Below are 13,250 nucleotides of genomic sequence, written 5' to 3'. Positions count from 1 at the left end.
TTTGTCCATATGTATGTGTGCACATGTGACTATTTGAATGTATGTATGTGTGTATGTGTGTGCATGTGTGTAATCATCTGATGGAATGTATAAATCTGAATANTATTCAACTTTTGAGAAGAGACTAAATAATTAGGACAAGAGGACATTAATAACTACTGCACATTTAATTGACAAAGTTGAATGCCTTTATGGCATTCAATATAATATTTTGACAATATTTGCCAGAACATGGATGATCTTGGAGGATAGTATGCTAAAATAAATATTTATTAAAGATACTTATTGCAGTAATTTTTAGAATTTAAATTCTTTGAATTGGTATGCATAAAAGTTTTGCTTGTTCATAGGATATCATATGTTTTCATCATTGTTCAAAATGCTTAAAGGCTTCATGACAATTTCCTTTCTATATGAATTGTTCAGAAATGNATCATTTAATTTTAAAATATGAAGGACAAATGTTGGTAAATCNTTTATTCATCAATGCTTATTCTTTTCTTATACACAGGAATAATTTCAGATTTTTATTCTGTTGGAATCATCATAGGATATGAAAATCTCTTTAAATTTCATTCAAAAAATTGGAAAGCATTGAGANGTGTTTGAATTCTAGTAAGAAGGGCACAAAGAATGATGTCTTNTTATATTTCAACTCTCTATGTTTGAGTGATAATTATACCCTCAGAAATTTTTCCTTATTTCTTCCATTTACTAATAAGAAAGACATTTAGATTGGATGTGCTCTATATCTTAAAAATAATAAATTGAGATTGCTAGATTTAACTAATTTGTTATGAAAATTTTAAATTTCCAATTTTAGTGAAACCTATCAAGTGCCATTTTTATGATCTTGTATCTAGGCCTCTGAGGCAAAGAAGGTCCAACTTGGCATTAAGAACAGAGGAGCATGTACTTACTTGATTGAAAACCAAGTAACACACTCAAAATCCNTGGTTGTTTTAAATAATTCAGGTTTTTGTTTAAAATAACTATCTTTCATAGAGTTATTCAATTAATATCATATAGCAATTAAGAATTCAAATGAGTACAGTGAAGATCCTTATAGTTGTTTATCACAAAAAGTAAGGCCTTCTGTAAAAGCTTCCATTCATACAGAAGGGCAGAACCATTGTCTCTCCTACAGTTATACAGCCTAACTTTACAGACTGTAGTTCCATCCAGTTCTGCAGCTCAAAGCAGCTGTGCAGATCTTCTCTGACTACCAGTACAGAACTATGCTTTGCTGGGGTGATGATGAAAACTGGAACTNTGGTTGCTTTCTCCTTTTGGGTGTTTTAAATATTGTCTGCCTTTCTTAAGTATTTCATAGTTTAACATTATCTCATAGATTCTTGATCAATTTATTTTATTATAGATTTTTCAAATCAGCTTGGCTGTCAGCTCCTCATTCTTGGCAAGACTTAAGGCTTTTACCTCTAGGGATTATTAAAAAAAAAGTCTGTTCAAAAGAGATGATCTCATTTGAATTTGTTCCAAATAGTTTANCAAGTTATCTATTTAAATAGTGATGGTACATAAAGTTCATAGATAGAATTGTGATGTAAATGAAAGAAATGTTTTTTTTTTTTTTTTTCTGATCAAATGGTCCAAGAAATCTCTGGTATTTAATTCTTTATGTATCCAGTCCTTATATATTAACATTATTTATGACAGTCTGGAAGGTCTCAGTTTCTCGGACTGTTCTACATACAGAGACATATTATTAACAAGAAAGGAAANNANTTTGTGGAGAGTCTATCTGCATGACAGAGTCTTAAGGTTTCTGGCTATAGTTATGNGAAACCTTCACCACTAATAGTTTAGTAATTTAAATGACTGATNTGTCTTGTTAAGTATCTGTCTTATTTGTGAGCCAGATGGATGTTGCTATAATGTATTAAATTCATGTAATTCATTGCTGCCTTTAANAGAAGTGTCTCAGAAGACAAAGTTCATATAGTCAATTTTAGTGTTGTGAATTTTTATTTAAATATGGGCATAGAAAAATGATTGACAATTCCTAATTACAGGTGGATTTGTATAATACAACTGTTTATTTTTATGAAGAAAATTTTTAGAAAGTGACAATAGTCACCTACTTTTACAGTAAGTTCTGAAACTAAATTAAAATATTTTGTATTTAAATTTTAACTTGGATGGTCTTACATACTGGTGAAAAAAATGATGTAATGTAAAAGTTTGTGGAACTGTGTTTCTGCAGTCTCTTGGTGCTATTTCATCACCTACTGTGTGGTCACACATTGTCATCTGTGCGATGGAGTCATAGATACAGGAAGTAATTTAAGGTACACCATCAAAAGAAGCTTCAGTTTTTCTGAAATAAAACTAAGAAGCAAATTCATGGAACCATAAACAACTTTAGGTAAAGATGCCTGTGATAGGCTGAAAAAGAGCTGTTATTTTAAGCCAGATACTCTAACAGGAACTATTTGAATCGGGAAAGTTAAGATGCTACACAAATAAATTCATCACAAACTACAAGCATATTTGATATTAGTATCACATACTTATTTATTTGCTGAAAGGATATGTTCTATTTGATAATAAAGCAAGTAAAATATTTTATGTAGTATAAATGGCAATAATTTATGATTTTCATCTTATTAGACTTTTTAGGTGCTTTGTTGATATAGATGGATAATCACTTTAGACATATTAAAATCAGAAAAATAAAATTTTGTATCATCAAATGTTCTTAAATGTACAAGGCCAAATGACTATTATATTCCAGTTGCTTGATGTAGTATTTTATGTGTGTATCTTGAAATTGTCCAAAAACTAGGTTACTATATCTAAATAGAGAAAACAATACAGGAATACATCACCTGCCACAGAGATTTGCTAGATGGTTATCATGTAGTACTGTATTGGATTATGTAAGATATTTTGATGAAAGGACATATAATTGGAGCAAAGATCCTCCTCCATGTGCATCCTCACCTCTTCTTCACAGCTTTTGTTCCTTGCAGCCCCCTTTGTTTCCCTCAATTGTTTTCCTCCCACTCCCATGTCTTCTGTGTATTCATGATTTTATGTATCTGTTCAAAGTCTAAAAGTCAAAAATGAGAGACAATGTACTTTTTTTTCCTTCTTATAGTGAGTTAAATTGATTATCTATTTTTTTCACAGTTGTATCTGTGTTTTGGCAAGTGATATAATATCACTCCTCTTTATGTTTGATAAAAGTTCATTGCTAAGCAATTTACTTTTTTAAAATATGACTATATTTCAAAAATGAAATTATCTTGTAACTGGATTAAACTATTATTTTTCTAGAAGTGTGATAATATTTCAAAATTAAAGAAAACATTATTCTTTATTTATAGAATATTTCTTTGATAATTTACAGTATATAAGTCTAATATAGTATAGCTTATTATGCTATTTTTTATATTATATAAATAATTATGCTAGGTACTACAAGATTTGGACTGGTGAAAACCAATGCTGTTCAGTCTGAGACCAACTAAATTATGTAGAAAGTAAACTGTTGAAGATAGAATTGGGCATGTTGTGTGATGTTTCTATGTTTTGTAACAGGTATGCTTATAACATGGGAATTTTTAAAAATGGCAGTGATGATGTTCTGACTCAGATGGAAGCAGAGATGTGACTGAGAGATTTATAAAATTCATTCCAACTACTTCTAAAGCAGTTCTGACTCTGCACATATCTTTCTCTGATACCAAGTCAATACAAATAGGATTTTATTGCCTGATGTTGTCCAAATGTATTTCTTCAAAGTGAGTATTGATAGTATTTTATATATAATGAGTAAATTATTGCATGTAATAAAACAAATAATTAAGATTTTAATGAATAACATTTTTTAAATCCTAAGATTTAATATGATTTTAATTGAAATCTAGGAAGCAATTCAGGAGACTCACATTTGCTCTTTTTAAAAATCCAGATGACTTCTACATTCCTACTAAGTGGACAGAATTTCTCATGTTTTTTTTTTTCTCAGCTGATGCACACAGTGAAATATATGACAATACTCATCATAGCCAGCACTGAGTTGTGTGAAGTGCTGAGCTGTGCTTTAGTCACTCCCTAGAAAAATAAGAACACCCACAGACCACTTTAGGAGAGGGATAACGTGGAAGTCATTGTGCTACATATGGTGAATCAGACAAAGAAGGAGAGTCACTAAGATGGTCAAAATCAGAACGATACTAATTGAATGCACCTTATGCTATAACCAGGTGTATGACTTCATGGTCGACAGTTTCTATCATGGCCATTGTTCTGTCCAAGTATTTCTAAGGCTCTTTCCTGCTACACTATGTACAATAAAATTAGGGTTATTATTTGATCACAGTAGTCATTAAAATTATTTTACATTATTAGTATTATTCAGGAAGCATAATATTTATATTATTTATATTATATTAATATATAAATATTATTTTATAAACTTATAAATATAATTCAAAAATATGGTAAAAAGAAATGGAAGAGGTCAGAAGTAACAATGCTATAGAGACACTATAACAATTAGAGATTGTGAGACTGTGAAAGATTCTGAAATGTGGTCTAATCCCTGGTGATTCAGGATGCAAAGAGAGATATATTTCTAATTATGTTTAGAAAATGAACCTAACCCAAGTGTTCATGTACTGATTTTGTTTTTTTCTTGAGTTTTCTACTTTTGGTGTTCTGTACAATGAATTCCTACATGAAGTCTCTCAACATTCTTATCATAAGTGCTTAAATTAATTAAGACTAAATTAAATCTTATTTTAATCTTAAGATTAAAAAAGCATGTAGTCTCACCATTAATTCTCTCCTTTCTGCTTATTTTTTCCTCTGTCTCTATGCATAGCTATTTCAGAGAGTTCTGGAAAAAATATTCTGTCTGATGATGTAGTGCTTGTTAAGAACTATGGGTTAGTTCAGGTATAGTAAAAATACTTTTGAAAATCCTGCTGATGAATATAATTATGTTACTAATCAGTATAATCAAGTAAGAAATGAAACCGTAAGTACTAAAAATGAAGTCATTGCTATAAGCAATGATGTCTGAATAACATTGGAGTTACTTCATGCAATTCAGAATCTCCTTAATTTTTTTTAGATTAAGTGAGATATATGTGATGACTAAAACTATCTTGTGAGGATAAAGTGTCTATGTCAAATAGTCTAATATAATAGCACTGATGTGGATTCTCAAAGACCAGTGTTACTTTGGACACCACCCAACCTTAAATTTTAAAGTACTTTCCACTGACATATTACCAGCTAGAAAGGTTGCTCTTTCTCATTGATAAACTCAGGGTTTAATGGCACAACTATTTTTTCAAGTCTCTTTAGGATGAACATTTTTACATTCATTGTGTGTATCAAGGCTAAAGAGTAATATGTCTTAAATAACTGTTTATGTGTGACAGAGATATCTCCACCTGCATTTCTCTCTAGAGATGTACTGTTTATTTGATAACCTCAGCACTCAGAGATTTATTAACAGAAAACAAATGAAGATTGTTACAATATGAAGTTCAATATATATTTATTAAATGCCTACCATTTGTTAACAACTGTAAAGACACTATATGCTCAATGACAGAATGGACTCGTGATCCTGTTAACAGATCATGGGATGTCTTATTCTTCTGAGCTCTTTGTCTGAAAGAAGCCTGATACCTGAATAAATGGGCCAGAGCAACAATGTCACAGAATTTGTCCTNCTGGGCTTCACTCAGGATCCTGCTGGGCAAAAAGCTTTATTTGTTATGTTTTCACTGATGTACATTGCGACAATGGTGGGCAACCTGCTCATTGTAGGGACAGTGATTGCCAGCCCCTCCTTGGGCTCCCCAATGTACTTCTTCCTTGCCTCTCTCTCTCTCATGGATGCTGTTTACTCCACTGCTATTACACCTAAGTTGATTGTAGACCTGCTCCGTGAGAAAAAGACCATTTCCTTCAGAGCTTGCATAAGCCAGCTCTTTATAGAGCACTTGTTTGGTGGGGTTGACATTGTCATTCTACTGGCAATGGCTTATGATCGCTATGTGGCCATCTGTAAGCCACTGCATTATTTGATCATCATGAATCGACGGGTATGTATCCTCTTCTTGGTGATGGCCTGGGCAGGAGGTTTTGCACATGCTTTGTTTCAAGTTCTCGCTGTATATAATCTTCCATTCTGCGGTCCCAATATCATTGANCACTTTGNCTGTGANATATACCCACTANTGCTACTTGCATGTACTGACACNTACTTCCTTGGCCTTTCNNTCATTGGCAATAATGGGGCGATGTGTATAGTCATCTTCATTCTCCTCCTACTCTCCTATGGAATAATCCTNAGATCTCTCAAGAATCACAGTCAGGAAGGGAGGCGCAAAGCTCTGTCCACCTGCAGTTCCCATATCACTGTGGTTTTTCTCTTTTTTGTTCCCTGTATTTTCATGTATGTTAGACCTGTTTCTAGTTTTCCTATTGATAAATCCATCACTGTAATTTATACCATTGTCACTCCCATGTTAAATCCTTTAATATATACTTTGAGAAATTCAGAGATGAAAAGTTCTATGGAAAAGCTCCTGCAGAAAATATTAAGTCCAAGTAGAATACGTCTTTCTTCTTGATGATTATGTTACTAAGTGCTAGGCCACAATCCCAAACAGACCCTTGTGGTGTGAGTTCCAGCTTGAACATTCACATCTACCACTTGATACTGTGAAAATACTGGTATTTTGAATGCAATTGTTAAATATTGTTATTTGTTGTGAAATTTATAATAATTAGTGTAAGTCTATACAATATTATTCATTCAGTATATGTTTTAACCATTTTTGATGAATTTCATATCATATTTTTATTTTCAATAAATAATTTCTTTAATTTTTTAATATGTTTTGTTCAATAACTAGTCTTATTTAATTAAACTTTAGCTTGAACTAATTCTCTTTAAATATTTTTTAAGGTTTTAATAATATTCTTATAGTATTTGTTGTACTTACATTGTTTTGAAATCTGAAAGCATTATAGAGTGCTAATGACATAATGTTCATTTTGTTTTCTCATATATTTTTATTTCTCTGTGTTGAGGACCTCATAACCTACTTGTTATGTCTTGTAAACTGGAGTATATTTTTCTCATTATTTTAATAACTGTCCTTTTTGGCTGTCCTAAAAATATTCCCTTGTTTGATGACATATCGTGTTCTTTATATTTTATCTCATGTTATGTGTCTGGTTCTAAGACATTGGTAAATTAACATTTCTCCTAATTAATATTTATTATTAGAAGGCAATGATTCATGCTTTGAAAAGAAAAAAATATTAAATAATTTTATTTAACCAGTTTGATTTATAGATTGTTGTGTGTATAGGCAGGTTTGACCTCATTAAATCATTCTTTTGGAAAGAGTAAAATTATCTTTCTGCAGTNATAGAGTCCTTCATTACCTTTGTTCTCAGTTTGTTTTCATCATTTAAAAGTTTCACATTTTTCCTTTGAGATTTTTTGAATTTGTGTCATTTTATCAAATGTGTGCTTTCTATCTTACATTTTGTAATGTTTGTGACAAATATTAATTGAGTTAATCCAAAAATTCTGATACTTTATCAACAATCTTTAGGTAATATGATGGAATTTTGGTTAATTTCTTGGATTCTTAAATAAAAAATGCTATCATCTGAAATAATTATTTTATTTTAACCAATATTTTTCCTATATTATTTCTACTTATTTTGCTGATGTATTACTTAAAATGGAAAAGCAAGTATTGCCATTTGGAAGATACTAATGCCTTTATAAAGAAATTAGAGAGATCCTATACTAGCAACTAAAGAGTACACCTGAAAGCTCTAGAACAAAAGGCCGCATACACATCCAAGTGGAGGAGACTGCAGAAAATAACCAAACTCACGTCTGGAATCAACCAATTAGGAACAAAGAGAAAATACAAAGAATAAACAAAACCAAGAGCTGGTTCTCTGAGAAGATCAACAAGACTTATGAACTCTTAGCCTAATTAAAACTAAGTAAAGGGCAAAGACATAGCAGTCAAATTAACTAAATCAGAAATGAAAATGGAGACATACCAACAGAAACTAAGGAAATTCAAAAAATCATCAGATTATAGTACAAAAGCTTATACTCAACAAAACTAGTAATCTAAATGAAATGAGTGAATTTGTACCAAGATACAAAGTACAAAAGTTAAATCAGGACCTCATAAATTATCTAAACAGTCCAATAATCACTGAGGAAATAGAAGTATTCATTAAACATTTCTGAAACAAACAAACAAACAAACAAAAAGCCCAGGGCTAGATGATTTTAGTGCTGAATTCTATCAGACCTTCAAAGAAGACCTAATACCAATACTTCCCAAAGTATTACACAAAATAGTAACAGAAGGAATACTACCTAATTAGTTCTATGAAGTCGTAGTTACTCTGATACCTAAACCACACAAATTCCCAACAAAGACGGAACTTCAGTTCAAGTTGGCTTATGAATGTTTATGCAAAAATACTCAATAAAATTCTCACTAACCGAATGGAAGAACACATCAAAATGGAGACATCACCATGATAAACCAGTCTTCATTTCAGGGATGCGTATTTAGTTTAATATATGAAAATTCTTCAATGTAATCCACTAGAGGCTAAAAAAGCCTTCAAAAGTTACAAGACCCCATTATGGTAAAAGTCTTGGAAATATAAGTAATTCAAGACCATACCTAAACATAATAAAAGCATTATACAACAAAGCACTAGCTAACATCACATTAAATGGAGAGAAACTTGAAGCAATCTCACTAAAATCAGGTAAAAGACAATGCTGCCCACTTTCTCCCTATCTATTCAAGATAGTTCTCGAAGATCTACCTATATCAAAAAGAAACAAAAGGAGGTCAAGGTGATACAAATTGCAAAGGAAGAAGTCAAGGTATCACTATTTGTGGATGATATGATAGTATATATAAGCGACCTCAAAAATTCTACCAAAAACCTCCTACACATAAAAAAAAATCACTTCAGCAAAGTGACTGAATATAAACTTAATTCAAACAGATCAGTAGCATTCCTATACACAAATGATAAACTGGCAGAGAAAGAAATTATGAAACAACACCCTTCACAATAGTCACAAATCATATAAAATATCCTGGTGTAACTCTAATCAAGCAAGTGAAAGATGTGCATGACGATAACATTAATTCTCTGAAGAAAGTAATTGAAGAAGACCTCAGAAAATTGAAAGATTTCTCATGGAGATATTCACTAATGCTATATCTGATAGAGGCTAATAGCCAAAATATAGAAAGAACTCAAAAAGGTAGACTCTAGAAAACCAAATAACCAAATTAAAAAATGGAGTATAGAGCTAAACAAAAAATTCTCAAGTGAGGAATCTCGAATGACCAAAAAACACTGAAAGAAATGTTCAACATCCTTAGTCATCAGGGAAATGCAAATCAAAATGACCCTGTGATTCTACCTGACACAAATCAGAATTGCTTAGACCAAAAACTCACATGACAACAGATGCTGACAAAAATGTTGGGAGAGAGGAACACTCATCCATTTCTGGTGTGATTACAACCTGGTACTACCACTTTGGAAATCAGTCTGGAGGTTCCTCTAAAAATTGCAAATAGTTCTACCTAAAGACTCAGCTATAAGATGCTCCAACATGTAACAAGGACATATGCTCCACTATGTTCATAGCAACCCTATTTATAATAGTCAGAAGCTGGCAACAACCTAGATGACCCTCAACAGAAGAATGGATTCAGAAAATGTCATACATTTACAGAATGGAATACTACTCATCTGTTAAAAACTATGACTTCACGAATTTTGTAGGCAAATGAATGAAAGTAGAAAACATCATCCTGAGAGAGGTAACCCAGATCCCAAAGGACACACAAGGTATGTACACAATGATAAGTGGATATTAGTCCAAAACCTCAGAATATCCAAGNTGAACTCAGAGACCATAGNAAGCCTAACCAGAAGGAAGGCCAATGTGTTGATGCTACAATCTCTCTTATAAGAGGAAACAATTTAATAACTCGAGGCAGAGGGAAGGAGGGTCCTGGGTGGGAGAGGGGAGGGGGAGGGAAAAACAGGAGGCTGGATACACACACACACACACACAGAGAGAGGGAGAGAGAGAGAGGGGGGGGGGGAGGGGGAGGGAAAAACAGGAGGCTGGATCATAGGGACAGCATTTGAAATATAATGATATAAAGTAATCAATAAAAAAGACATCTATGAAAGCATTATTCAAAGCAAATGGAACAGGGAATGGAAGACAGGATGGGATGGACCATGAAGATGGATAACATCTTCCGTATATATTTAGTTGACTAATAAATTGCAAGGTGATGAGTTAAGAAATCTATGTCATTACATTCAAGACCCACAGGCCATCATTGAAGGCATGAGGGGGCTGGTGAGATTACAAAAAACAGAGGCAACACAGGACTGAAAGGAAACAGTGTTTTCTGTCATAAAGGTAAGCAACCATGGAACTGCCACGTGCCTGTGATTTAAGAATTAATAACTACCACATATGGAGAAGACCTACTAAATAGGATGCTTCAAAACTCACTAATTAATTCAAATCTTCTTTTCCTACCTTCCATCTACAATTTTGTTATTTTAATTATTATATTTTCTATTTTAATTATGTTTCATCATACATTTTTAGAAATCATGTAACTATCAGAACAAGTAGCAAATATACTCCTTTGAAGTTCTCTCAAATAGGTGAGAAATTGCTAGTGACTTTTTCTTGATTCCACTGACTCCTGACACACATAAGAGAAAAAAAAATTAGGATTTCAATTCCTTAGAGGCAGAAAGAGTATAAAACTCAGAGAATTGAGAGGATGGTTTTAAGACACTATCTTCTCAACAGGACAAGGTCACTACATTAATGGATGCAGAGCAGCTGGGTTTGCTGCACAAGATGAAGTCAGGTAGCACTGCACCATGTGTGTGGGAGGTCCTCACTAGATGCTATTCCCAATGTGGATCTAATGACAGTTGATAGTTTCTGGGTGAGAGAAAATTTCTTCTGTGCTTTGCCTCTGGTAGGCTAATATTGCTTGTGAAAGGCCCTACATGAATGCTTGTGTAGATTATGTAGTTGAACTCAGTATATTGTAAAAATGAATGAATGAATGAATGAATGAATGAGTAAAAAATTAAATGAAACATGCACTTCAAAAGGACATGTGGTGGTAGGGTCGTAAGACTAGTTAGAGCTATGGAATAGTGTGACCATGATGAAAATATATTTTGTACATGTATAAATTTGTAAAGAAAATACTAACATTATTTTTAAATGTACAAAGACTAGACATTCTCTTTATCCTATAAATAGCATATCTGATATCACAATATTAATCCATTTTTTGCATAAAATGTAAATGCCAATGTTTAACAAGTCTGTCAACTAACAGTTGTGGCCCATATTTAGGCCTTTGTGATACAGAACAAACAATATGTAGCTAAATGTTTGGAGGACATGTGCTCACTGGATTGAGGTCAAGCTTGAATAAGAGAATAGTGGAAGAAGCCTTTAGCACTGTGAATTTTAGGACAACAGCAGTTTCTTTGTAATAGAAATCAACCTTTTGTATTGGACAGAAATTAGNTTAGATGAAGAGAATGAAGATCACTTGGTTTCATGTCAACAGAATCAAGCCTAAATCAAAACCTTTGTTTCTCAATAAGTTATAACANCCATTATCAGTGGCAACAGATCCTGATGCCCCAGGTCTCAGCCAATGCAACTCAAGGCTTTTTGGAGTGATTAATACTGCCGTTTGATGTGGTGTTCTTAGCTGCAGGGACTGAAGCTGCTGCCTGCTTCAGGAAGGTTCAAACCTTACCTGCCTCATGTAAATGCATCAGTATATGCAACTCGCATTTCCTATACATTATACTTTGCAAATNTTCTTTTCCCATTATAGGTTTCCAAATCATCTTGGGAATCAGCTNCTCNTTGTTGGCAAGGTTCTTTGCTCTTACCTCTAGGGACTACAGAAGTAAAGATGCTTGTTCGAGAGACATTGCTTCATTTGAATTTGTTCCAAGCATTCTAACTAGTTTATCTATTAAAATAGATGTGCCCAACCAGCTAATAAAAGTGGAAGAAGTATTTTCTTAATTAAAAGACCTAGACACCTTTGAAAACTATGACTAACAGCTGGAGTATGTTTCCCTTTGATAATCAGTACTTGATGTATTTTTTCTTGCAGATTTTTATCATTGATTATGAAATTTTGCAGAAAGACCAATTTTCCTAGACTTCTATACACAGGGAGATGTTTCTGTATGGAAAGGAGGAGGCCTCGCTGAGACTCTACCTCAATATCTTTAAAGACAGAATCTTCTTTTACTCATGAAAAGTCTTCATCCTCAGTGCTTCAGGATTATATATATTTTTATGTACTATTATATTTGTGATGTATGACAAGGCTATCATGTCTCTTTTGAAACAAGGCCTCCTTTGTGTGCTTCACTTCAAATTATTTAAAACAAAAAAAATCTGTAATTATTTACACGTCAAAATTCTTATGTAAGCAAATAATGTATTTGAAGAAATTAATTTTTATTTATTCTACTTACTTGTTAAATACTTGTATAAACAAAGATTCTTTGTTTTGACTTGAAGATATTTTTCCAGATGAGACTACCCAACTGTCTTTTACAGTAAGTGTGGATGCAGTATTTAAATATTTCTTGATTTTTGATATTCACTTGGGTATACTTATACCTCTCAAAGAGTATCATAAATTTTTATGGAAACATACTGGGTACAGTCATTTGATAATCTTTCTGTTCTTATTGAAGAGCTGTAGGTAATCAAGTGATCTCAAAGGTAAACAGGTACATAGAGAATTTACAATCAATTCAGTAAAAGACCATTCTTTTTCCAGAATAAAAGTTATAATATATATGTATATATATTCTATTCACATATCTATACTATTCATATTTATGAAATTATCCATATAAATGTTTCAGGCAATAAAGCACATTAATTAAATAAATCTTTGTTAATATGTTAGAGATCTTACATTCCCATAGAAAATATTAAATTAGGGATATAAAAAAACCACACACAACCACACATAAAAATCAGGATATACATGTTATTTTTATTATAGATTGATTTATTTTATATTTTGGTAGTAAAGATTGAAATGTATTTTGTTTATTAAAAAAGAAACTCTTTTATCCTA

At 32.3% G+C, this 13,250-nt stretch overlaps 1 protein-coding gene across 1 annotated transcript; it reads left to right on the top strand.

Annotated features, from left to right (window-relative positions):
* The first annotated feature begins 5,678 nt into the window (after positions 1 to 5,678).
* LOC110318788 (olfactory receptor 4A5-like) lies at positions 5,679 to 6,620 on the top strand. Its single transcript, XM_021194052.1, has one exon. It carries the CDS (start codon positions 5,679 to 5,681, stop codon positions 6,618 to 6,620), a length of 942 nt encoding a protein of 313 aa, XP_021049711.1.
* The last annotated feature ends 6,630 nt before the right edge of the window (positions 6,621 to 13,250 follow it).

The sequence above is a fragment of the Mus pahari genome, chromosome 3, assembly GCF_900095145.1.
Source record: "Mus pahari chromosome 3, PAHARI_EIJ_v1.1, whole genome shotgun sequence".
NCBI classification, from domain to species: Eukaryota; Metazoa; Chordata; class Mammalia; order Rodentia; family Muridae; genus Mus; species Mus pahari.
This window is presented reverse-complemented; position numbering and strand designations above follow the sequence as displayed.